This window comes from Haemaphysalis longicornis, unplaced genomic scaffold (genome assembly GCF_048455015.1).
Source record: "Haemaphysalis longicornis isolate Haplotype H1 unplaced genomic scaffold, Haemaphysalis longicornis Haplotype H1 scaffold_3, whole genome shotgun sequence".
NCBI classification, from domain to species: domain Eukaryota; kingdom Metazoa; phylum Arthropoda; class Arachnida; order Ixodida; family Ixodidae; genus Haemaphysalis; species Haemaphysalis longicornis.
The window spans coordinates 221,833,792-221,860,059 of NW_027526335.1; the positions used below are offsets into that span (position 1 = coordinate 221,833,792).

Below are 26,268 nucleotides of genomic sequence, written 5' to 3' on the forward strand. Positions count from 1 at the left end.
GAGTTGTTGTACACGCAAGTATAAACATTTGTGCAACTTTTGCCCCACTCGCTAAGTGAACCAAAATCAGCCCTCCTCCTGGAAACAAATATATCCGCACAAATATTGACACAAAATTGTGTGACACAATCACAAAATTGTTTGATTGATTGTAGGGTTTAACGCGCCGACGCAACGCAGGTGATGAGGCGTGCCGTAGTGGAGGGCTCCGGATTAATTTTGACCTCCTGGGGATCTTTAACGTGCGCCGAAATCTCGTACACACGGGCGTTTTTGCTTTTCGCCTCCATTAGTAAAGCTGCCGCCGCGACCGGGAATCGAACCCGCGACCTCGTGCTCAGCAGCGCAACGCCTTAGCCACTGAGCCACCGCGGCGGGTGTCGTCTTCGCTAAGTACGAAAGCTAACGAAAGTGCTCCTCTCCTAAACAAACTTGATTTTTTTTTTTAAATTCCCAAATGAAGTACTATTTACTTTTGTAGAGCACACTAGATTTATTGATTAAGTGTAAGGTTTAACGCGCCGACACAACACAGGCGATGAGGCGCGCCGTACTGGACGGCTCCGGATTAATTTTGACCACCTCGGGATCTTTAACGTGAGCCGATATCTCGTACACACGGGCGTTTTTGCTTTTCACCTCCATTGGAAAATCAGCCATGGCGGCCAAGAATAGAACCCACGAGCGCTAGATTTAGTTTACTTGAAAATAAAATGTTTTTGACGGCCCATGTCTCTCGTGAGAATAGGAAGCAGCGGTAGATAGGTAACTTTTATGTTTGAGTGCATCATTTAGCTGTGGAAGCTGGCTTATAGTTTCAGATCGCTTTTATAATTCGATTCTCGATGTGCAGCAAGGCGAAAAATACTGGGATGCTATTCAGGAAGCTGTTTTGTAATGTTTAGTAAAAATATTCATTGATCTCCGCCCGCATGCGGTGTATTCCCTTCAAAGAGAGCGCTGTGATAGTCGAGGCGCTGGCTGACCTAAGCTACTTTTTGATGTCATACGAGCAACTAGCTTTGTGAATCGGGGCCGGCTTCTTCACTACGCAATGCCAAGGATTGCTACAATGGCAGTTATTGTGATGGAAAAATAACTGCATACCGGGTATATTTCATTTTGGCTGATAGCAACGCGAGTCGGAATTGCGTCCAACTCCGTAATCCTTGGAAAAGGTTAGTAAGTGTTCTTCTATGGAAATAACGGTGCGAAATGTGACGCTACCACGCGCATTTGGAGGCGGCTACGAGTAGCCGCTGGTTCTAGTGCGGCCGCTTCCGTTCCATCATGTACGTCATGTCTGGCTGCCAGTAATAGCCGCCTTTTCAATTCAGTTTCGGTTCCGAAAACACCAACGTCATGAGGTGTTTGCGTTGCACGCGCTCGTGTTTGAAACGTATATTTTGCATTTCACACTTTATGTTCACTATTAGGTGACATTATTTTTACGTTGTTGAAAATTTGAGTGCAGTTGGCCTTTAACGTTGGGAACTGTGGGGACCGCATGTAGCTGTCAGTGACAAGGGTGCACCGAGCCTCACAGGCTCTGGCGTGAGACGTGACACGCCCTCCTCCGCCAGCCGACGCACTGGCCTGCTCGGCAAGCAACACTGTGTTTGGCTGGCCAATAAACACCGGCAAACACAGCAGCTTGCGGTCGGTCCCCGTCTCCTGTGGGTCATCACTCGGCTGGAGGGCATAGAGTTTCATACAAATAACTAGAGGGGAAACTGGCGCTGCGATCGTACGCCTCACTGGGCGTGATGGGTAGTTGTGGATTCGGATTGGCGCTCAATGGCTTGCGGAAGTTACTATGGATTGCAGGCAGTTTCGTTTTTGTTTTGGATTTACATGAACGCATTTGCCTATGTGGTGTGTTGGAAGAAGCTATCAAAAATACGTTTCTCCTTGAACTGCATACCGCGCGCACACTGACGCCACCCTGAGTAGAAAGTTTTAAGTGCGAATGCGCTTTATAAGCGACCCCAAACCATCCACCGCCGGCGGCGGCGGCGTCCGCAGTGCTCCTCTATATTTAAAAAAGAAACAGCATCTGGCGCCAGGTTTCGATCCGAGGACTTTGCGGCCGCAGCGCGACGCTCTACCGACCAAGCCACGGACACGACGCTGATATCAGTGTTAGTGACGCGCCTTATATCTTTAACGCATTCAAACTACGTCGTCAGCGGCGTGCGTTGGCGACTCAGCGGCGTTATAGCGGCTTGATAACTGCGTGGTGTACACGTGATACTACAAACCCGATGGAAGAGATGGAAGAGAAGGCGGCGAGGCGGTGGGCTGCGGGGGCCGAGCGCAAGCGCCGCAAGCGGGCCGACAACCGTGCATTCGCACTTTCACATTCTCCCCCTCGGGGAAATGCGGGAGAATTTTATAACTAGAGTTGCGAATTGGGTGGGTTATCAATTCGTTGCCGGCACAGCGAGCACGAAAACACAAATGACGGCGCTCTGTGCGGCGAAGTTGTCTGCGAATAAGGAGTTGCGGCGCTGCTTATTCGGCAGAGCAATGTATTGTCGAAGCTAACGATGGTTGCGAATTGCTTGGAACAGCCACACCTTCCGTGCGAACGCCGGCTCCTACAACGTAGACCAGCAGTATCGGCGGTTGATAGAAACGCAGGTTGATGAATGTCACTAATTCAGGCAAGAATAACTTCTCCAAAGGTAATCGGTTTCTTTTTTTTATGAGCACAAAACTTTTCGCTCCCTATTACAAACCACCAGCGCCGAAACTTTTTACAAGTAGTTTTTAAAGAAGTCCGCGTCCTGCTGCAGTTGGCGACAAATGGCAAACCTGCTCCGCAAACCTCCTCGACTCCGCGTCTGCTTTTTATTTAACGCGGCGTTTTATTTCGTACAAAACCAGTTTTTTGTCACCAACTTTTTTGTTCACCATGTAATTTGTAAACGGAGAACCGGGCAATAAGAGTTTTTTTGTCAAAAAACCCAATTTGCGCAGCCAGAAGCTTGTTTTGATCCTACGCAATCCGGTTCCACAACTACCCATCATTCCCATTGAAGCGTAAGCGCCGCTGCCATGTTCGCGTTGACACCAGTGCCAGTTTCCCCTCTAGTTATTATTGTATGAAACCCTATGGCTGGAGGGTGCTGTGATCCTCCAGCGTTCCTGAACACGGGGCGAATCGTGACATGGGGGCATTTGGATGAGAGCTTTGGCTGCTCTTGCCCTGTCTTGGTGAACCGAGGTGCTGCACGAGGCCGAGCCCCGCTCCAGCCTGCTGTGGCCGGTGCTGGAGGGGCCCCTGCACGCGGTGCCCCGGGAGGTCCTGCGACCCGGCCGGGAACTGTGGGACGCCGCCGAGACGCTGCGCCAGCTGCGCGAGGGGGCCTACTTCGAGGCCACCGGCTACCCCGAGGCCCTGCTGGCGCACTTCATCGACCCCGGTGGGTCTCCGCCCTTGTTGCAACCGAGGACAAGAAAAGAACTCGTACTAGTTCGGAAATATTTCAGCTATCAGTGGTATTTGGTTCCACAAACACTCGTGGATCAAGGTTATTCCAGTTTACAATAGTTTCGACAAGAAAAGAGTGCTTAAAAATATCAACCCTTGGAGAATAAGGCAAAACAGCATACGCATGATTGATGTGAGGAATTTGGGAATTTGCAGATATAACTCGGGACGTAAGTTTAGTTTGCCTGTGTACAGTTCGCGAGAGAATTTAAGCCTTGCCATTTTTCTACGCGAGGCTAGTAACGGAAGTTCTGCTTTGGCAAGTAAGGCAGTCACCGTCTGATTTCTGCAATATGCTGCACAAATAAACCTGGCAGCTATTTGTTGAACCCGCTCAAGCTTATTTATTTGATACTTCTGATACGGTTCCCCAATTATACTTCCATATTTGAGAGTTGGCCGCACGAACGTTCTGTATGCCATCAGCTTAGCCTCCGAAGTTGCATCTCTGAACCTTCATCACAGAAAACCTAGCTTTTTTTGGGCAGTACCACATATATTATCAATGTGTTCATTCCAATTCAAATTTGTGGTAATTGTGAGACCAAGGTATTTTAGCTTACTTGATCGCTTAAAAATCTATCATTCATGGTATAGTAAAATTCAAAGGGGACTTCTTCTGTGTAACTATTATACTAGCACTTTTTTCCATAATTTATCTGCATATTCCACTGCACACACAAGTCATGCACAACATTGAAAGAATCATTAAACAGTTCCTGATACCGAACGCTTCTGACGCGACAAAACAGCAAACAGTCATCAGCGAATAATTTCACTTCAATGGCTGGATGCACAGAGTCCACGATGTCATTGACATACAAAAGAAATAAAATAGGCCCCAAAACAGACCCTTGAGGTACTCCGGATGTTAAGAGTAAACTGGATGACCGTTTGCCAGCAATTAGGCCTGAATCCAAGGAATAATCCCAGGGTTAGTACAGAAGTCATACAACTTAATAAGTTTCACATGGCAAACTCTGTCAAAGGCTTCCGAAAGATCAATCGAAACTGCATCAATTTGCTCTTTCGAGTTGATGGCTTCGGCGAAGCAATGCGAAATTTAAAATAATTGTGTTACAGTTGAGAGCCGCCTGCGAAACCCATGCTGTTTCGCATAAAAAAGCTTTTTGTTTTCGATGTATTCGACCAAATATTTACTGATTATGTGCTCTAACGTTTTGCATACCACACACGTAATCGAAATTAGGCGGTAATTTTCTAAATGCTTCTTTTAGAAACTTTTTTTTTTGCTTTCCAAGCAATTCTGACGAAGTTTCATGGGCTTGTTCAGTTTTTTTAGCTGATTTTAAATATCTAATTAGTTTTGATGTGAGCTAATTAGTTTTTCAGTAATTAAAAAAAAATCCTTGATTGTTCTTGAGAACAGTAGGAAAACCACGCAACAAAAGATTACCAGCAAGACATGAATAGATACCAGAAGGTGTGTGGAAGGAAATATGGGAAGCAGTTTTTTTTTTTGTTTTGCAATCACATACACGTTTACATCAATTCGAACTTCTAAGTTTGAACTTCTACTGCTAACCAATTGTATCACTGTATTTTGTATCACTGCCATACCACTCGTGGTGAAAAAGTGGAGAATTATGGGAAAATAATTATTTATTTGTTGAAATCGGGCCTCTATATTTTTTATAAGTACCTGGTACGGTTCCATGTATGGAATTTTCAGAGGAAAAAAACGAAGAGAAAAGTGATACCTAAAAAAAGCTTTTTTTGGGCAATTTTTTCATCCCAAAGACCCAGGTGCCCCCTTAAATATCGGCACGATTCTCACCAGAAGCCATTCACTCGGCACAATGGCTTTCTGCAAAGACACAGTGAAAATTCTAAAAGAAAATGAGACCCATACACAATATCGCTTCAGAAATGCATTTGGTATCATATCAGCAGTGATGTGATAGCTGCGCCAATTGTGCCTAACTGCGCCAAAAGGCAAATCCTGCTACATCCTGCTACAAGGACTCTGATTTCAAGCAATCTGCGCCCATCTTGCGCCGAAGCTTCGTTTCGCCGGGTTTCCTCGATGTGGCGTGCTCTTTACGCCACGAGCATTGAAGAGGATGGAATCTTTGAGTGTTTTCTGCTCGCAAAAACGCTCTGCGCACGCCACAGGCGCGCTGACGCTGCCGCAGAACACCTGCACGCTGCGTGCGGTGTGGCTGGCGGCGGCAACATGGCGGCGGCTTCGGCCACGAAGTGTTGTGTGGGGATCTCAAGTGACTGCTTCTAACCGCTCTCTAAAATGCTGCTCAAGGCACACACGAAGTTGCTTGTGCGGTAAAGGAGCTGATATGTGGACGCAAACGGTACTAAAAAACATCATCTGCACCGCTAGTGAAAGCACCCCTGCAATATCTGCCAGGGTGGGAAGCCTAAACACCTCTGTCTGAGCCAGCTTGCTCTCTCGAGCCGCTCGAGCGCTTCGAAACTTGCGTCATGGGGTGCGCGCCTCCCCATTGGGGCAAGTCGGCAAGCTCCTTCCACTGTCGCGTGCGTCGTGCATCAGTTCCTGAGCGACGTAAAAGGTGCTGCGGGCGTGATATCATCGATGCGGGCTTGAAAATATCGCGCACACAATGCCGACGCACACGAATCACGTGCAAAGCGTGAACCACATGGAGCGTTTTTCCACGCGATTCGGGCGCGTTGGCGTTGTGCGTAAGAGAAAAAAACGCTCGAGACAGTCTGCTGGCTCCGCCAGAGATGTTTAGGCTTACAACCCCGGCAGATATTGCATGAGCGCTTTCACTAGCTGCGCGGATGACGTTTGATAGTACCGTTTTCGTCCACATTATCAGCTCCTTTACCACGCAAGCAACTTCGTGTGTGCCTTGAGCAGCATTTTAGAGAGTGCTTAGAAGCGGTCCCTCAAGCTCCCCACACCACTTCGCGGCCGAAGCCACCACCATATTGCTGCCGCCGGCCGCGCAGCGCGCAGCGTGCGGGTGGTTTCGCGGCAGCGTCAGCGTGCCTGTGGTGTGCGCAGCGCGTTTTCTGCGGGTTCACGCAGAAAAGTTTGGCAGGAGTTCACCTGACTATTTCTGAGGGGTCGAGATGGAGAGGGCATTGCAAGGGTAGGCAGCAGGGAAGGGGAAAGGGACGAAAGGGACCGGCTGTAAGCCGGTTCATTGAACAGTTTTGAGCTTCGAAGAAAGTGATCTTGTCTGACTCAACATGTCGTTCAGAAACAGAAACAGAAGCGCTACAGAAACGCTTCAGGAAAGCATTTTTTGATAAAACTTTCTTTGCAAGCTACTCTTTGTTAAGAATTTGGTCGACGTTTTCACGGATTTTTTTTGTCTTCGTGTCAGATAAGTTAGCTGTTGGTCCACCTACTCAATGATCATAATAGGTGACCCTCTTTCACAAGCTGGGTGGGCGCTCCATGAAGACAGAGTCCTACCGCTGAAAGAAAGCCAGAGTTGTTGCAAACCTAATCCCCTGCAAATTGAAAAGTGACAGTAGAAGTCGGAGAGGACATGTAGCACGCCTTGGGAACCCGGAGAGAAACAGACAGTTAGGTTGGGCGCTAGAAGCATTTACATAAAATGCACCCGGTACATTCTGTCGCGGCTGCCTTTCGACAGTGTCGTTTTGCAGAGCCTGCGCTCCTTGAGCTTCCACAGTTGAGGGAAGAGAAGTCCCCTTGCGCTCATTTCAGGGCACCAGCTACCAGGCTGCCGCAAGTGATCAAACCCTGCGGTGCCTTTGCTTTGATGGATGAATACACGCTCCTCCAGCTCGAACATGTTTATTTATGTATTTATTAGTAGTTGAATCAGATCTGTCTACAGAAATTGACAAGTAGTGGCAGCAGATTTCTGAGCAGAAGGAGGCTGAAAACAAAGCCAAAGACCGTCTCTTGACCTAGTGAAGGCGTTGCTTTGCATTCTACATAGGAACACGGATGTGGAAAGGGGCTTCAGTGTGAACTGCCGGCACCTTAATGAAAGGGCTTCGTTGACGATACAAAATGTTAATGGCATCAGGCACACCCTTTCGTTCTCCGAGCGCTTTCAAGGAGATGCAAGTCACTTCAATGTGACACCAGAGGTCTGGAGAGCTGTACGAACGTTCAGCGAAAATTAGCAAGAACACATTGCAGCTGAAGAAGCTCAGGCAGCCTAGCAGTGGTGTTGTGACCCAGCCAAGGCTGGTCCTAGTCACGATGGCCGAGTCAGGCTCCTGCGAGAAGTGGAGACCGCAAAAGAAAAGCTGGCAGTTAGCCACGGCATAATTGCATAAAAGCAATTAGCCACGGCATAAAGAGCTTCGGTAATGTCGAAATGACTTCCCTGGAACTAGTGGTACATGTGTAACCAGCAACTCTGACGGGGCTGCAGCTAGCACACCAGTTGCCACGTTCCGCTTAGATACGAGCCAGAAAGTCTTTTGGGGAATCTTTCCTTAGAATAGGAGAACCTGAGGGAAGCATTAGCATAATAAATTCGCTTGTGGCGAGCTTTAGAAATGTGTTTTTCCCCTAATGATGCGGGGCCAACTTGGGTTTTGTGGATGCAGGGAGCTTGTGCAGATATTGGGTCGTTGCTTTCACTAGCAGTGCTGATCACAATTCCTAGCACAATTTTTCAGCACAGCATCACGTGTGTGGTTTTGTTTTTACGTTCAGGCAGGTGGAAACAAGCTGCGTGGCAACAAGATGCGATGCGGCCGCTGGTTGCTGCGTTGCGCAAATGTGGCGCACTTGCAGTTCCTAAATGGGAACCAAGCATTGGGGGCCCCCCAAAAGTTTGTGGTTATTTACAAGTTGTTAATAACGGGGAAAAACACTGCAGGCGGAAACGCCCCTACGCGTGCGTCTGCCCGCTGTGCGGTGCATGCGTTGCACGGCATGTACCGCAGCAGCTAAAACGGGCCACTGGCTGCCAGAGCGGAACTTTTGCCGAAAGTCAGCTCACAAGCGCGGGGAAAAATTGCGCTGGGATTGTCGCGCAGCTTTGTGAAGCGGTGATCGAATAAGTGCGGCGATGCTAAGCCTTTTCTGCGTGACCCAGCCTCGGGAGGACCTGTTGCTTGCCGCACGCAAGAAACGCTAGCGGGTGGAAATCTTGGTCGGTGGAGATGTTTGGGACCCCCCAAGTGGCCGCTGCTTCCTCTGCGCACGCAAGCAGAGCTGATGCGGGGAGTGCCAGCTGGGGACGCCCCCGTCAACGCAGCAGAGCCGAGGGCTGCGCAAGCCTGCGCCTCGGCTGGTGTCTACATGTTGCTTTTCTCGGCGCTGCTCCGCTCGTACCATCCACAGGGCTTTGAAGGAACGGGCCCTTGTGAGTGAACGATAACTCTGTGAACGGTCATTGCTTTTGAGCTGTTTTGGGGGCAGGACGCTCCTTGGATTGCGCACACAAAATCGTAACGTTTGGAACTTTGTTTAGGGCCCCTTTAAGAACAGACCTTAATTGGAGCAAAATGCGTGCTAGCACGTTGAAGATCCCCAGCCGGTCGAACTTAATCCGGAACCCGCCACTACGGCGTGCCTCATTGCCTGCGTTGCGTTGGCGCGTTATACCCTGAAGTCAATCAATCTCGTGCCTCAGGTGCAACAGTTCAGGCGTGGAAAGTGCACTGCTGTTCCATCATGCGGGAGGGGCTTTGGTGAGAGTGTGCGGCCTTTCCTGCGCTGTAGAAGCGAGACTGCCCGTGTCCCCCTCACGGGCTGTGCCTTGCTTCCCACAGAGGACCCGACCAACCTCACCCCTCGGCCGGATGGCTGCCTCGCCCTGAAAGCCCTGGGCGCCTGTGTGTGGTGAGTGCCTGGGGGCCGTAGCCACACATTCGCATCAGTGCACTGAACGAGGGGCTGGGCTAGCCAGCTGCAGAGATCACGCGTTGCTGTATGGGAAAAAAAGGCAAAGGCTGGGCAGGGTTCGCTGCTGCCCAGGTGCTGCTCACTTGCCTCACCTTGGGACATTCACGTAATACAGTGTGACCTCGTTACAGCAAATGTTCAGATCGTGTCACTGGCTGATTGGCAATGTTTGTTCAATGGCAATGATTGGCAATGTTTGTTCATAATCCCATCTGAGCTATTGATAAAACTTCTTTTACTGCGGATTATGCTACAACATACGTTCGAATGTTGAAAGACTGCTTTGAAAGGCTTGCCAGTCCATTTTTTCACCTTTGCAGTGGACTTTTCAAATGTAGACAACCTTTCATTTCATATGATTGTATCGTTTGTGTTTCTAGTTTGCAATTGTGATCAAACAAAAGCAACTAGATTCAACTAAATATAATTGTGGGGCAGTAGAGGGGAAATTTCTTGCTTGCCAAAAGCAGGGCATGCATTGATGACCTTGCACTCTGTGCAAGTGTGATGTCGTGGCAGTGAGTCAGGATTTGCAATTTAACACTGTTAGGGTAACAGGTCACATGTTTGCATATGATAGTTACCATAGCTGAAACAAAAAACGTAAGCCCTCATACAGTACGAACGGCTAGATCTCTGAGCTTAGCAAGAAGACCTTTACAAGAGCATGGAAATGCCAGGTCACGTTGAAGAACAGAAAGAATGAAAACACAGAGAGGGTACAACATGGGAGACGTCAGGATATTGTGAAGTGCTTCGTAGTGTCGCAGGAGGATGAAACCGCCAGTCTACTGAAGGTTTGTCGGCCTAAATAGCATCCTGTTTCAGTTGTAACTGAATCTTGAAAAAAGACCCATGTACCTTCATTTCTCTTTTTTTTTTAATGGCTGAAAAGTGTAAACTCTTATTTTAACAGACCCCGTGCACGATTCCATCAGTCTGTAACGTGTAACGGTATTTGCATTGTTCGTACTTCTTTCACAGCAGACTGAAATCATGATCACTACAATCACGGTCGGTTGTGATGAGGTTATACTGTACGTCTGCAGGAGCAGTGGTGCCCTTTTGTTTATTTAGAAAATGCTCATTTGTTTTGGCTTGACAAATTTAAAGGGCAGAGGCGTTGTGAAGTGTAGTTGAGAGCCTTGCGTTGCAATTAATTAGTTTGTCATCGCTGCAATCATCATTAACGTTTCTGTTGGTCCCGAACAAGCACAGCTGGTACCAGCGGAAGCTTCTGTCGTTCGCACTCGGTGTGCCATGTGACGGGGTCCTTTAGTGCTTTTTAGGTGGAGGCAAACATGCCCCCGTACCCGCTCTAGCCTATCAGGGGAGGGCTGTGTTCCCTGGCTCAGCTGCATGGGAGGCCTGGTTGCAGGTACCTGCGCGAGTGCCTGATTGAGGAGGAGGTGCTGACCATGCGCAGCTTCGAGCGCTACGTGCCTCCGCAGGGACTCGCCCGCGCCAACATGGTGAGCGCCCGCTCGGCCCCTCCCCCCATGCCGGGCCCCCCTCGTCACAGAGTGCCCCCCGGGTGCAGGTCCTGGACGGGGTGTGCCTGCAGAACCTGGAGGTGCTGCGCAACGCCTCGGGCGGCACCCAGGGCACACTGCTCGCCACCATGGACTGCTGCTGCACCCCTTTCGGTGGGTGGCTGCGTCTGCAGGCTGGCCAGTTAGTTGCAGTCGGCTTGCGAAAAAGTTGTTTAGTACTTATTTAACTGAAGCAAAATACTTATGAGCGGTTGCCTCAGTAATGAATGCTAGCTCTTTCAAAAAGCCTTCAGCGTATAAAGCTGTAATTAGCGAACAAAGAGTGTTGGTTTTGATTTCCTTTGTGTGCTAGAGAGTGGCTCGGTCATTGCACCTGACTTGCACAGTGCGTGCAGTCGCCAGCTCAGCTGTGCGTACGTATTGCGCGCTGAGCCACTGCCTCCCCGGGTGCTTTCGAGGCCGTCGTTTGTTGCTTCACGTTGAACAGCTGAGCAGCCTCTGAGCTGACGCCGGAACAGCGATTCCGACCTGAACTGGACTGCCGCAAGTTCACTCCAGACTACGGAGTGACAGCCAGGGGTCGTTCCCGTTGGGAAAGAATAACAGCAGCTTTTAGAATCATTCCGTTTAAGTTGTTTTATTTATGGAACTTTCGCGCAAACGTTCGTGAAGGTACAATGCAAAAATTGCTTTTTTTTTTTTAATCAATGACAATAAGTGAATGTCCTCTCCTCGCTTTGTGTGGCAAATTCCATTCAGTCCCGCAAGCTGTGGTGGAAAGCAGCTAAAAGTTGACGAATACAAACAGAAAAGAAAACGGGACACGCTGTTGACAGTATTTCGCACACTGCCATTGGCATGCCACTCCGTTGAATGCCTGTGGTCAACCGTGCCCTTTCGTTTCTGTTCTTCAAAGGGACCGCGACTCACCAAGAATATCCCCGGCAGGGGGCACCTTGTGTACTCAAGGTGTTTTGGTGAGTAGCGCCACCACAGTCCCGAGCTCTGCAGGGGGGCCTACTGCCGTAGGCACTTCGTGTCTTGCAACACCACGGACCCGAGCACATGTGGGTTGGACCCACCCACGTCCCGGCTGTGCGTGGCTTTGCCGTGTTCGGGGAAAAGGGAAACCTGGTGGCCGAGCCAAAGTTGGGGTTGTTTTGGACTTTAAGGCCCCCCAGCAGCGGCAACACGCCACTTCGGCCTCCGCTTCTCGCAGACGGTACCCCCGGTCTGACCCACGGGGGGGGAATCAGCCAGTCGCCTTTTCCTCCCTCCCTCTCCACTTTTTCACTTTCCTGTCTCCTCTCCTACCCCTGTCCTGTCATCTCTTTTCTTCCTCATTTCTACATTCTTCCTGGTGGCGAGGGTTAACCCTGCGCAAGGATATCAACCTTGGTACCAAGTATAGGGTTATAGCGGCAGGGTAACGGTTAGCGTGTACTTTAACGTTAAGTTCCCTTGTTGGGCTCGGTGGTGGGCGACCGGCTCTGCCGCCGAATTGATTCCATGTTCATATGACTTTTTCTATCCTCCCCCCAAAAAACTGATCGGCCTTCTAAAAGGGGCCGCACCGAGGTAACACAACTGAAACCAGTCTCCCGAGGTGAAACTTTCACAAAATACATTGTTTTCCACTCCGAAGACGAAAATGCACCACTTGCTAAAAAATCTGTCTTTCTCATTGAAACGGGCCTTGAAAGCGTTGTCGGCCGGGATTACCAAGCTAAGAAACTAGCCTCTGGTGCTCTGCTGGTAGAGGTGCAACGAAAGAACCAAAGTCGGAACCTACTAAAACAGAACACCCTGGCTGAACTCAAAGTAACGGTCGCACGACATCGTAGCCTGAATACAACGCAAGGCGTGATCTCTGAGAGGGAACTGCTTCACGAGACAGATGAGGATTTGCTTGAAGGACTGAGGGACTAGGGCGTCACGGTTGTGCGGCAGATCACCATGCGTCGCGCAGGTGTCAACTGTCCAACGCTTCCTGAATTCGTCCATGCTGCCTTCATATCCTGTCCAGTACGCCCTTACATACCTAGTCCTCAAAGGTGTTTCAAGTGCCAGAAGTATGGCCACGGAACTCAGTCTTGTCGTGGCCGACCCACCTGTGCTCACTGCGCAAGTGCTGACCGCACCAGTGATGACTGCAAAAAAGAACAAGTGAAATGTCCAAACTTTGGTGAACCACACTCTGCGTACTCACGTGCATGTCTCGCGTTCAAAAAGGAAAAAGAAATAATTTAACTCAAAGTAACTGAAAACCTATCTTCTGTGCAAGCACGCCTGAAGCATGTCCTGCTTTCAGGCAGAAGTTACGCAGACGCTGCTCGCCGGGGGGTGGAGCATCGTCTAGTGGATGCGGGCGCCCAGCGCAACCTGGTCCCGCCACAGCCCCCCGCTCAGCAGCAGAAAGTTGCTCCCGTGGCTTCTACTGCTACACTCTCCTCCAGTGCTGTGCCAAAGGCCCCCAGCGCGACCTCCTGTGCTGCTCCTAAAGTTTCCAGCACGAGCTCTGGTGCTGTGCCTAAGGCCTCAAGCACGAGCTCAGTCCAGATGAATGATGATCTAGCTCCATCCCGGACATCTGCAAAACAGCAGAAGGCTGCTCCTGCGGTCACTGCTGTTGCAGCAATGTCCAGTGCTGTGGCTGCGGCCTCTAGCACAAACAGTGTCTCCACTGACACTTCTCCTTCAGAAACCTTGGATAAGGCCATGGATGTCTCTCCAAGCACACACGCTCCTGAAACACAACAGGAGCGCCGCAGGTCCGGGTAAATCAAACAAACCAAAGTCGTTCAAGATCACTACACCGGGAACTAACTCGGCGACCTAGGTAAACTACTCAAAGGGCTCCAGAAAGAAAACTCCTTCACTAATGACCCTTTTAATGGAAAAAGAACATCTCATGATCTGTATTCCTCTTCTCTTGGTATTTATGGCTGCTGAAAGTGTTATTCAGTGGAATTGTAGGGAGCTGTTGAACAACCTTGATGATATATATGATATACTCTCAAATCACAAACCAAAACTACTGTGCCTCCAAGAAACACACCTACGCCCATCTCAGACAAACTTTTTAACACGTTTACGTTTAGTCGTTTCATCTGTTGCAGGGAGTTGCGCGACTCGAAAGACGGGAGTTCAAAAACAATGTGGTGGCCGCGAATTTGCCGTGTTTGGGCCTTGAGTGTGAGGCGCGGTGCGTGCTTGAAGTGAAATTTCGGACTCATGGCGGTGTTATAAAACGCTGAGTTATTGCTGCCTTTGACAGCGAGCTTGCGAGCGGTGGGAATAGGACGATCGGCACTGCAGCAGTGGCGGCACAGGCTACATCGCTGCAAAATGTTCAAGCAGACGGGACACTAGTAATAATGGTTCATCTGTCTGACGTGAAATTTAATCACAAGAGGGAGGTTGCTAAACATACCGACGTTGCGCCGACTGTCACCTCGCTTTGCACAACTTTTGCCGTGGCTCTACACATCTGCATAAAGCCCAGTCTGGGATTTAAAAAATAACAATTTCAGCAGTTACATGATGATAAAATGTCGTACAATTGCTTAGTTTTTCAATCCGATATTCTCAACGGCGCTCCAGGCTATCTATGCATAGTGTCAGAGAATTTAAAAATCCTTTGTAAAAATGTAGTGCTCTGGTAGAAAAAACTTTACTGAAAGGCTGTTTCAGTGTTATGTATGTTCAAAACCAATTAAAATGTGCACGTGAGTTGCCAAAAATTTGACTTTTTAGGCTCCTAAGGTGACATAATAAATGTCCTTCTTCTGCTCCAAATCAAGGTTCTTCTGCTCCGAAATCGAGATTTCGCTGCTCCAAAAAGTGCTCTCAAATCTGATTCAGCTGTCTCACTCCTGTAACACCATAAGGGCGCTCTAACACCAACAACAAGATGGCTGCCGGGCGATTTGGCTGACGCGCAGTTCGCATGCACTCCGTGGCGCTGTCTGCAGTGATCCGTCGCAAGAAGTGGGTTGTCATAAGTCCGTGGGACGAATCAGTGGGGTTCTGCACAAGCCGACTGTAGAGGCGTGCAAGCTTGCTAGTGTGCTCGCGCAGGCAAACAGTGTCCTTTGTGAGCGATGTAAGAGCGCCTGCATTTCGCCGGTATCCTGTGGACCAGCGGCGGTAGGAGTGTGTGGCTCACCGCTGCTGCTGGTGCTGGTGGTGGTGCAGGCCGGCGGCTGTTCCAGCAGTGGCTGTGTGCCCCCCCGTGCCGGGTGCCGCTGATTGAGGAGCGGCAGCGGGCGGTGGCTGACCTGCTGGCCTTCCCCGACGAGGCCCGGCAGACGCGCGACCTGCTGCGCACCCTGCCCGACCTCGAGCGCCTCTTGGCCAGGTGGGGCTCTTCGCTGCCCAACCTGCGTGACCCGCAGGCCATCGCCCGGTCCTCTGTTTGCCTCCGGCCAATGGGGGGAAAAAGTGGTCGCTTCAGCGTACGTGTGGCGGCTCACAGGGGGCCAAAGTAAGGAGGTCTGCAGGTGCGAGGAACTGATGGCCTGACTTGCTCGTCTCAAAGGGTGTTTTATACGCTTCTCAAATGCCAGTAGGAGGCAGAGCCTCGGTGCTACAAAAGTAGGCTTGGCGGCTGCAGCAGCTTCCAAGAGCATTGGGCCGTGCCCATTAATTTATTCAGCATACTTTCAAGGCCCCCAAGGCATAACGGAACGAAGTGTTTTTTTTTATACGACGTTTTTTTTTTTTTTTTCCAATTGCAGCACACAGAGAGAAGACAAAAATGACAAAAGATGGTTTCAGCAGACGCCGTGTTGTGGATGGCCGTATTGTTTAAAGTGAGCAGCATCGGTGCTGGCAGCCTCCGTGGTGGGAGGCCATTGAGCACTGTTCTTTATTTGAGTGCAACAGCATGCCCAGGGGTGTAAAAATGGCCTACTCCTCCGGGCACAGGCTGCAAGAAGGTCCCGAGTGGATGGAGTGGAGGGTTTGGCAGGAGCGGTGGACGGTAGCGTGGTGGCCACGGCATGCTCGCAGCATGCTCTCTGCCTCCTCCCAGTGGCTTTTGTTGTCGGGAAATGCCTTCCTGTGCAGCGGTTGCCGGCATGTGGGGCGCATGAGAGGGGCACGTGGTTGGCTACTTGGCGTGAATCCTTCATCGCTGCTGCCACGGAGTCTCTATGCAAGATGACAATAGACTTTAAGTTCATACTTTAGCGTCGCCTCACCTAACCTGAAAGGGACATGAAGGCTGGATGAAATATTGTTTTAACTGAAAGATTTCTTAACTCACTCGGCTTTTGTTCAACCGGCAACGGCAAGTGATTTGCCGAGAAATGAGCAAACAGAGCGGGCATTTCTCTCACCCGCTTCCCTTTCATTTTTTCAAGATGTAGCCATAGCGTCGCAAATTAGGTCTAGGTGCTCTCATGCTGGCAACACTAGCTCATACAGTTGAGCCTCGTTATCAGAGGCGTGGATGTAAGAGACAATCGGGTGTAATCGAAACACTGTCCACCCACATGGATGGCCGCCCTATCTTTGCCATTAAATTGACCTCTTTTGTGACAGACATCGGGTGTAGAAGATGGTTGGCTATAAAGGACAAGTTATCTTTGAATTATGGTCAACAGTCTCGCTTGTAACAGACGTTAGATGCGGTGCCACCAGTGGCCAATTGCAGTTGCGTCCGTTGTGGAATCAAAGGGGACGACAAACGTGCGCAGTTCAGCAATCACGATGGTTCAGCCAGCCATGAAATTATGACGAGAAGCCCCAGCAGTGGAAGTGGTTAAAGCTTGCCGCCATGCGACCGCGTGTGTGGGCTTCTGCGCCAGCCAAGAATACCGGGAGTGCACAGCGCGCTCTCCCAATCGCATAGCTCCCGGTCATGAAGCACCGCAGATGTCGAGTCCTGCAAGCCTGATGAATAGCCAGAGCACACAGCGGAAAGAAGCGGTGTGCCCTGCCTATTCACCTGGCTTGTGAGCTCGACATCTATGATTCTTCTTCTGTGGGGAGTAAAAGGAATATAAAGCTTGTAGAAGCTGTTGTACAAAACAATGTGAACACAGTCATGAAGCAGAACTATTTCATAATTTCTGGGGGGTGAAACATACATTATAACAAAACTTTTTCTATATGCTTCAGCAATTTTTGTGCTTATTTTAGTCTCCGGGTGCCTACATTTATCGAAGGGTTGATCAGTAAGTGAAAACATGATGAGAGACCCCTCATATAAGAGCAGGTACCTATGGAGGCAGCGTCACAGCGACACCACCAGGGGGCGACACATGGGGACTCGTGGCTTTGGCTTGGGCATCGCTAGCGGGCCACTGCCGAACAATGTGCATGCGTTCGTTTGTGCACGCTGTTCGGCGCCTCTTCTCCGGTCAAAGATGCCTGCGCCAGCTCGAAAGCGGAAGTCTTTATGGCTACGAGACAGGGAAGCCGTCATTTCCCAAGTGGAGGAAGGGAGCTGAGGAGCGTGGAACTGCCTGCAGCTTGCTCGCCATTTAGAAAAGGATGGGTGTCACTCTTCAACGGCGGAAGTCTGCAAAACAAAACGGCAACGGCTGTGGCCTTTCTGGATGTCAACAAAGCGGTGCCCAATCAGTTTTGGGGACAGCACCGTCTGGCGAAGTTACTCGGATTGCATGCTCACTCGAACTGTGTGCTGCAGCAGAAAAATACTGTGTGCCGAGGGCCAAGTAGAAGAAGGTGCAGAGAAGGCAAACCTGCGGGACGTTTTGTATGCGCGCGACACGATTCAGTCGTTCTTAGGTGCGCGCGACGACTAGCAACGAACAACTTCTTGTAGTGTTAGTGCTGAGATGTGAAGCTGCTGCAAGGCAAGGCTTGCAAGGTAATATAACTGTCTTTTAGGTTTGCAGGCGATATTTCTGTTGTTTATGTTTCATTCTCGCGGGGACGAAATTTTGACAAAAGCGAATTTTTCGGCTTTCCCTTGTGGTTTGACAATTGCGCGGTTCGACTGTATCTCGTAACAAGAAAATTTTATAGTTACAACGAGGTTTTATATACACTGGTTTCTGTGGGGACTTTCGAGGGGAATGAGGATTTGCTCGTAATATCCATTATTTCGCTATAACCCATCTCGTTGTAACAAGTTTTTGCCGTATTTTCTGGTGTATAAGTCGCGGTATTTTCTGAAATTTTCGTTGGTGCGTCTTATCCACCGGTGCGATGTATGTATGGAATAAATCCGGTTCACGGCGGCCGCGCGTGGCCAGTGCATGTTGAGACACAGCTCTATGGTGTAAATGAATCCGAAGCCCACCGCTACGGCGTTTCTCATAGCCCATATGTCGCTTCGGGACGTTACACCAAAGAATTTGCAGCTTTTTCTAGTCACAAACAATGATAATGACCTGTGACAACCCCTCGCCACTTTATGCCATGCGCAGTAACTACAGTTCAGAATAAATTCAAAGTAACATCAAATTGGGTTGCAAAAACAAAATGCAGCTTATAAATTATTACAGAGAGTTGCTCTGAAGGAGGTAAACGTGCAGCTAATTTTTAAAATGACAGCTTGCAGATAAGTTTCGATTTTCGGGCCACTTCCGGTCGCGTCACTTCCGTCCACCACGACACCTCTATTGCGCTGATTTACCCCTGTTCTGTGGATTTACGACAGCACGCAAGAGACGCGCGACGTTTCGAGGTGGCCAAAGGGTCTCCGACTCTTGGGACTCCATTTCTACAAAAACAGTTGTAGCCAGGTTGATAAAGGCCTGAGTAATCCGGTCCGCGAGTGGTAACGATGTCGGGGAAGAAGACATCAGAGAGTCGGAGGACGACAGTGATGAGCCGGCGGAACTCCCATTGAAGATACTGAATCATAATTATTTTATAGCGAGACGGAGGAAAAAGACTTCGATGGTTTTGCCTAAATGCCGTCCGTAAGTACATGCCATCTGTGTGTATCAATAAACCATTTTTGAGAAGTTAGTTCTGTCTAGACTTTGGATGTTATATGCCCGTGTGTAGTCCTCCTTCCCGGGAGATGCGTTCAGAGGCGGCGGCCGCCGCAACCATGTACTTTTGCCCCACTTTCTAACGATTTGATTCACTATATATGAGTTTACCTAATTAACAAGTGCGTCTTATATTCCGGTGCGACTTATATACGTTTTTTTTTTTCGAAAAACTCATTTTGAGGGGGGTGCGACTTATACAAAGGTGCGACATATAGACCGGAAAATACAGTACTGTATATGTTTTTCCCAGAAAAACTGCCTTTTTGAGGGGAATGAGACCTATACAAAGGTGCGGCTTATACATTAAAAAAGTGGTAATTGAAATTGGGGCCTTCTCAGCCCTAAAAGAGGATGGCATGAGCAAAGGGGTGCTGCGGTACCGTGTGCACGGGAAGCTTTTAAAGTTTGGCGTCCCTGGTGGTGCCCATCATGCGAGCCCAGACGTCAAGCGGGGGAAAGAGTTGGGAACGCTGCCCAAGAGGCTGGTGCCGAGAGAGGTCCCTTTCCTTGGTGCAGGATCCACAGCCAGGGGCTGGCACGCAAGAGCGGCTCCTGCCACCCCGACCAGCGGGCCATCCTGTACGAGGACACTGCCTACAACAAGCGCAAAATCGCCAACTTGCTCCAGGTGCGCCTGCTCTCCTCTGCCGGGGGTCTCGGGTGGGCGCCTTGTTCTTTGAGAGCCCTGCTGTGGCTCGGCCGGCCGCCGGGACATGGCCGTACGCACCGGGCAGTTTTGCAGTCGGGGCTGACCATGCAGCACAGCGGAAACATGGCAGTGAGGGTTTTCTGTGCAGGCAAACCACACAAAACACAAGTTTGGTTCATTCATAAGATTGCCTCGTTAGAATCATACTGACACCACTTTTAACGTAAACTTCGCTCAAATAAGCTACATAATTAGGAAAAAAGAGAATGGCCATGTGACCCACTAGCTCATTTCCCGCAACTGAACCTCTGATGTCATTTGAGCCAGCTCTGCGATTGGCGGAGGCCGGCAAAAGCAAACGCAAATTAAGCAGAGCTTATAAGCTTGCCGAATGAGCTATTTGCGTTTAAATTTAGAATACATTCTTTTTAAAGCAGTGAGAATGGTGGGACAAACAGTGGAAGTTACGAAAAGAATGTTATGAAAAGATGATTATGAAAAGAATGTTACCCGTTTTTCTTGATTTTGGCTTCGAGACAAAAAGGAAGCCATGCACCAAGAAACCAAGCCAAGTAGGCAAGGAACGTCGCTAACTGCAATGGCGCCGCCCACAGCGTCCCGGGAATGCTGCTCCAGATTTCCCTTTAGTATATATTAGTATGAAACTCTATGCATTTTGCCCCCCAATGATGGCGGATTGGTCGCTGGGAGCAAGCGTAGCGCATGTGCAAAGCGCTGCTGGAAAAAGATCCCTTGCTCTGTTCGAACTCTCGAGCGGCATGCAGGAGCAGAGCTACGGGCCTGCATTTCGACAAGCTATAAAAAATTTATTTTATAGCTTGGTACGTTCCGACAAGATTCTTTTTCTTCCAAACTGTAACATTTGTTTATGGACAATGAAGTAACTTTTATGGTAATTACTTTAGCTTTTGTCTTTTATGTGTGGAAATCATGACACTTTCGAAAAGTAGCTTTTTAAAATGAATATTTTCATTAACTTCCATCGGGGATCGTCGAACGAGAATGAGCTATACCCTTTTTCTACAATGAGAGATTCGAAGCCACTGTGCAGATTTAAGAGCTTATCTTCAGGGTTCACACAGGTCCTTGAAAATCCTAGAGTTTAGAAATGTCACCTTCAAGGCCTTGACAGTGCCGGAATTGTTTAGTGGTCCTTAAAAACCCCCGATTTTCACGGGTATAGCCAGTGCCTCGGTCATTTCGCAAGAATTTAAAGTGTTATTCATGAATAAGTTTGAACTAATGTAAGACGTTGTAACAACCATGTTTCATTGTACTGCACAGAGTTGCGGCACATTTCACGGACTTTCGTTAAGCAGTGGGCAACTTTGGGAGCAGAAGTTTTCGATGCAGTTGGATACAGTCCAATAGAATGCGCCTTCTGTTGGCCATCTTTCTTTGTTCGTAGCCTGTGGATGCTCGCTCGCTGCTTTGGCCCCTCTCGCGTTTGTTTTGACGCGGCAAGGGTGGGTGGGGAAACAGTCCAAGCCAGTCGAGCCTCGGAAGGGCAGCGGCAGGGTTTCGTTAGACAGAATTGTGCAAAGTGCAAACCACGTAGATTGTCGATGGGAGAGAGTGCGCTCAAAAGCCATGGCGACGCGAGGGCAGCTGGCGGCCCTGCTGCTGTGCCTGTGTGCAAGGTGCACGACAGGTGCAGGGGTTTTGCACGCTCTAAAGAGAGTCCGTCAGTGCAAACGTCTTTGCCCCGTGCGTGCGTGCAGGCCCTCGAGGGCTTCCAGAAGGCCAGCCGGCTGGGGCCCCTGTGGGAGGGGGCCCGGCCCTCGCTGGCCTCCGGCGCGCTGGCGGCCTGCCTCCCGGGGGGCGAGGCGGCAGGCCAGGAGGCCTCCTTCCCGGACCTGTCGGAGGCCCTGGCGTTCTTCGAGGGGGCCTTTGACCACGAGCTGGCCAAGCGCGAGGGCCGTGTGACGCCCGCGCGTGGCGTGGACCCCGACTACGACCGCGCCATGCAGGGCATCCAGGTCGGTGCTCCCCGCGAACCATTTCTGTTGGTTTGTTTGGTCCGCATGCATTTTATGTGGAGTCCACTCCGCTCGTAATGGACCCGGCAATGGCGGACTATCAGGCGAAAATTATGTCAACTGAATGCTTATGGCGGACTTCGACGGGGCCGGCACCCGGTATGCTTTTTCTTTGTTTATTTTGGCAAGGAAACTGTTCTGTCTGGCAACATTGTCGGCAGCCGGGCCGTTGGCGCAGCCAAGCCAAGCCAGTGCAGCTGGCCTTTTTTTTTTTTTTCTTTTTTTGCGACCAGCGGCTTGAGCGGCAAGCTAGCTGATTTCACTGGCGGATAAACTAAGCATGATTAACGCTGTCAAACACGACAAAAAATTACGCCCACCTCCCCTCGCGGGAACCCTGGTGTGATGCGGCGCTGAGGGGGGTTCAAGCGCAAGCGGAGAGCAACCGTCAACCGAAAGGCCGTCGGAGAGTGGCACACCGGTTATATGCGCAGCGTGCCCGAAGGAGAGGAGACCGTGGAGAGAGTGCCGCGGCTATGACGCAACACAATCCAACACAATCCACTGTAATCGAATCCGAATCCAATCCAAGCCAAGCCAGTCCAATCGAATCCAATCCAATGCCCCTCCCAAGAGAGTGTTCGCTATCGGAGAGGAGAGGGGGAGAGTGGCTGCGGACAACAACAACAGTGGACGCACACAGGAAGGACAGGGCCACCGACAAGAGATGCTCTGAGCGTCGCATCTAAAACAGGCCGACATCGCCAAAAGTACAGGCCTATCTAAGCAGACGGTCCGTTTGACCATCAAGAACAACGCCGCTCCCGATAAACGCGACTGGTGAGATTGAACAACAGCGCTTTCGAATACGCAAAGTGACGCACTCAGAGTCAAGTCTGCCCTCCATCTTTACAGGTTTTTTATGTAATAAAGTACTCAGGTTCAGTGAAGCTCGGCATTTATTATTCCCACGCATGCATCGTTTGCGTTCCGTCCGGTGAAAAAGGTAAGAAATGCCTAAAGTAGGAGGTTGGCTTCCATCCATTGTGTGCATTCTGCCAGTGGCCATGCTCAGTCCAACTAATAGAACTTTCTACATTTACAGCTGTTCATCAGGTTATTTTGTATCAGCTGCCTTAGTGCCCAGACTATACCGTATTTACTCGCATAATCCTCGCACTTTTTTTTTCGGAAAAGTCAGTGCAAAATTAGGGGTGCAAGAATTATGCGGGAAAAAAAGAAAATCCGGTGCACAGTGTTGCCAATTTGCCTTATGCCAATCCCGCTAAATGTAGCGGTCGTTTTTTGTATAGGTAAGCTCAGTGTTGCCAACAGCAGCTTTTTCTTTTTATTTTATTATTTACAATGTAAGCAGTCTTCCGTCGATCAGCGATCATGAAATTGCCGCCTTTGCTTTCTGGCGCGCGCCCTATCTCGTCGTCGTATGTGCGTGCCCTACTCCAGTAACGCACGTTGAAGTCGGTGACGCCGAAGTGCCTGCCTGCGGCACGGTTTCCGTGTTCGATCGCGTACTCTTTCGCTTTCAATTTTAAAGCGGCAGTGTAGCTGGCGTTCCTCCCCATGGCGAAGCGGCACCAAGCACAAAACAATTAGATCAAAAAGTTCTCAAAACGGCAGTGAGCTATCCACCACTGACGCGAGTGACTCACTGACTGCTGCCGCTCAACGGCGAGACCACGACGGCGACACGACAACACGACAGCGGGCTGCGCGAACACCGTCTAGTTGCGCACACGCGAAACATGCGCGAAACCGGCTCAAGGACAGTGTGAGTAGCGTGTTAGGGTGCCTGGGAGGGAGTAGCCATGCAGGTTGTTAGGGCGCCTGGATGGCCTTGGATACACAGCGCTCTCCGCCGAACGGAGAGGCGGCGGGGGAGGGCGCGCGTTGGAGAGCGCGTGCACCATGCGGGTTTTGCGAGCGGGCAACTTTCGCCGCTGCAAAGTTGGGGGTGCGAGGATTATGCGAGGAACCAAAAAATTCAAGTTTTGGTGGCTCACATTAGGGGTGCGAGGATTACGCGAGTGCGAGGGTTACGCGAGTAAATACGGTAATTATAAGAAATCTGGAAGCTGCCTTGGGGGAACGTCAAGCAGCAATCCGATTTGCTTGACGAACGGTGCCTCGTCCCGAAGGGTTTTAAAAAAGCCTAGCTAATTCTGCCGGCTACGGCTGATTTTATAGCGGGTTAGTAATTGCTCCTTGTTATACTCTCGAATTCTTTGCTCAGCTAATCGTGCGTCTTTACGCACTCGACCGCATGTGCTGGGCCTTTTCCAAGTGCCGGGGCTAAGCTTTGGAAATAGGGTTTTTAGGTGATTCTTTCCGCGCGTGAACGCTGTACAGAGGTGCTGCAGGCGGGTATAAAGAACAGTGTTTATAATGTGCAGTACTGGTCAAAGATCGCACTTTTGCGCTCGTATACCTGGTCCCCCCCCCCCCCCCCCCCCCCCCAATTCCGGTCAGATACTGCATACTTCGGCTACAGCAGACGTTTTTTTCCGGATTAAAGGGACCCTGCAACACACTCTTTGAGCAGTGCAAGTAAACCTGCGCGACGTTTAGATTACACTGCCAGGAATACCTGAGCCAAATATTGCACGTGCACGGGAAGCGGTGAGCGCGCAAATCGATGTGGAAGACGCAGAAAAACCAACCGCTCTCTCTTCAGTTGTCCTCATTATGCAACCCCTGGCATGGCCTAAGGGACGTCACATAGGCCATGGCTGCGCGATCGGCTGTCAGTGGTCAACTTCACGGCTAGATTCTCCCATTTCCGTTGTCGTCATCGCTGTGTACGAACCTCTTCTATGCCTGAACCTGTAGGCACAGTTTTGCCATTTTTTTGTGTTTTGAGTGCGTGCGGAGCTTGAGTGATGAGCTCAATACTTCCCTTTCAACAGGACCACTCGACTACAAACGGTTATTGCTTCAAAAACGCCCTACCAGCCCGAGCGCGCACTTGCGAGACGGCACCCATGCCTGCTTTTTTGTGGCACCAGACCGGAAATAGGCCCCTCCTCATTGCGAAAAAAAGGAGAAAACTGCCCGACATGTGATATATCGAAGGCCGCTGAAGAGAACGCCGCGAGCCGCCCCCTTTTCCAGGAGACAGCGCGCAGCTTTCGTCGCGTTGTCAGCGGTCGAGTTGAGAGGAAACGATTATGCGCGATTTCTCATCGCGCGTAGTTTCGTTAATTGTGAACGGATTTTCACAATTCTTGCGGGAGGAGATTTCTGGGACAATAGACTTTATCCCAAAATACAGTACTAGTAGTCGATGGCAAGTGTTGCAGGGTCCCTTTAAGAGGGTCCGTTGTAACGAGCGTGCGACGCAACGCTTGACCCTGTTAGCACACTTGTAACATTTGCCATTTGAGGAATGTTTGAGAACTACAGTGCTGCTCGAATAACTCTGTATTGTAGAGTCGTTTATTCACTTACTTTTTTTCACCCTAATGATTCTTTGTAGGAGTTTGAAAGCAAAAAATTTGTGTCGTCTGCTTTCATGCCACTTTTAGCTGTGGTCGTCTGTGCTCTGTGATGAGCAGACGCAAATATTCAGAAAAAAAAAAAAACCTATTGAGACATGAGAAAGTGAGCGAAGAGACATTAAAATGCCAAAAAAGAAGTAGCAAAACAAGAATTGATTTTTTAGAATAGTGTCTCCGCAGCACAAGGGGCCAGTACACTGAGTGCAGTGCAAGAGTGTGCCTGAGGCTTTCACCGCAAAAAGGACCCCGGTGAAGGGCTCGGATGGTGCTCTAGGGACTGTATTGCGGCCACAGCTTTTATCTCGGCCAGCTAGGCAGCCCCCGGCGTCCTTCCGACAGCCCTTGTGCGCCACCAGTGCGGGAACAATCCGAGGCAGACTTGGGTGGTATTGGGCATTGGGTGCGGGCGGAGGGGAGCGTGTGCTGCCGCGCTCGACCCGTGTGCCCCTGCTGTCTGTCCCCAGGATGTGGAGCGAGCCCTGAAGGCGTACCTGGAGAGCCAGTGCCGGCACTTCCGCTGCAAGGCCACCTACGTGCACTCGGGCAAGAGCCGCTTCCAGATCGAGGTGCCCGAGTCGGCCGCCCGGCTGGCCCTGGCCTCCCACGCCCTGCAGGGCCAGCGCAAGGGCTTCCGGTCAGTCTGGGGGCCAGGCAAGGGCCGGGCAAGGGCCGGGCAGGTGCCGGGCGGGGGCTGACCCCTCCCTCCCTCCCGCAGCCGCTACTACACGGAGGAGGTGAAGCGCCTGGCTGCCGACATGGCCGCCGCTGAGGAGGCCCAGGAGGCGGCCCTCAAGGACATCATGCGCCGCATCTTCGACAGCTTCGACCGCAGGTGGGCTGGCCGCTTCGCTGCTGGGCCGGCACGGGGGGGCAATGTCAGCGCCTCGTGCATTCTTCTTCAGCCTGCTCTAGTTTCCCATGGAAATGGTCTGTCACGAGAGCCTGCTGGGTCACGGGTCCCAGGCAGAATCCCGTAGATGGGAACTGGGCCTTGAACACAGCCGAATCCCCCCTTCTCCCACCCTTGGAGAAGGGCCTTCTGCCGTTCCGGCACAGGCGCAAACTCTGTGCATGCGACGGGGGCGAGTGACAGGGGCTGCCATTGCCACGGGAGGCGCATCCGTCGGCCGTCAGTGACACGACCTGGGCTTTTTGAAAGAGCCCTGTCACAATTGCTTTCCACCTCTGCCACAATCACTCCAGAAAATCTTTTGCGAAATGTATCGTGTTGTTGGGCAGCAGAGCGGCACACTGCACGCGATTCTTTTAGCTCAAAACTACTTTA

At 50.5% G+C, this 26,268-nt stretch overlaps 1 protein-coding gene across 3 annotated transcripts in view; it reads left to right on the forward strand.

Moving 5' to 3' along the window:
* The window catches only part of Msh6 (DNA mismatch repair protein Msh6), a 102,322-nt gene that overhangs the window by 36,170 nt on the left and 39,884 nt on the right, over nucleotides 1-26,268 (forward strand). For all 3 annotated transcript variants that reach the window (XM_077705085.1, XM_077705086.1, XM_077705087.1), the window contains 9 exons: nucleotides 3,230-3,428; nucleotides 9,215-9,284; nucleotides 10,726-10,819; nucleotides 10,888-10,993; nucleotides 15,038-15,200; nucleotides 19,336-19,447; nucleotides 21,211-21,468; nucleotides 25,448-25,617; nucleotides 25,699-25,815. In XM_077705085.1, the coding sequence (XP_077561211.1) occupies nucleotides 3,230-3,428; nucleotides 9,215-9,284; nucleotides 10,726-10,819; nucleotides 10,888-10,993; nucleotides 15,038-15,200; nucleotides 19,336-19,447; nucleotides 21,211-21,468; nucleotides 25,448-25,617; nucleotides 25,699-25,815 (1,289 nt within the window). The remainder of the gene's footprint in view (nucleotides 1-3,229; nucleotides 3,429-9,214; nucleotides 9,285-10,725; nucleotides 10,820-10,887; nucleotides 10,994-15,037; nucleotides 15,201-19,335; nucleotides 19,448-21,210; nucleotides 21,469-25,447; nucleotides 25,618-25,698; nucleotides 25,816-26,268) is intronic.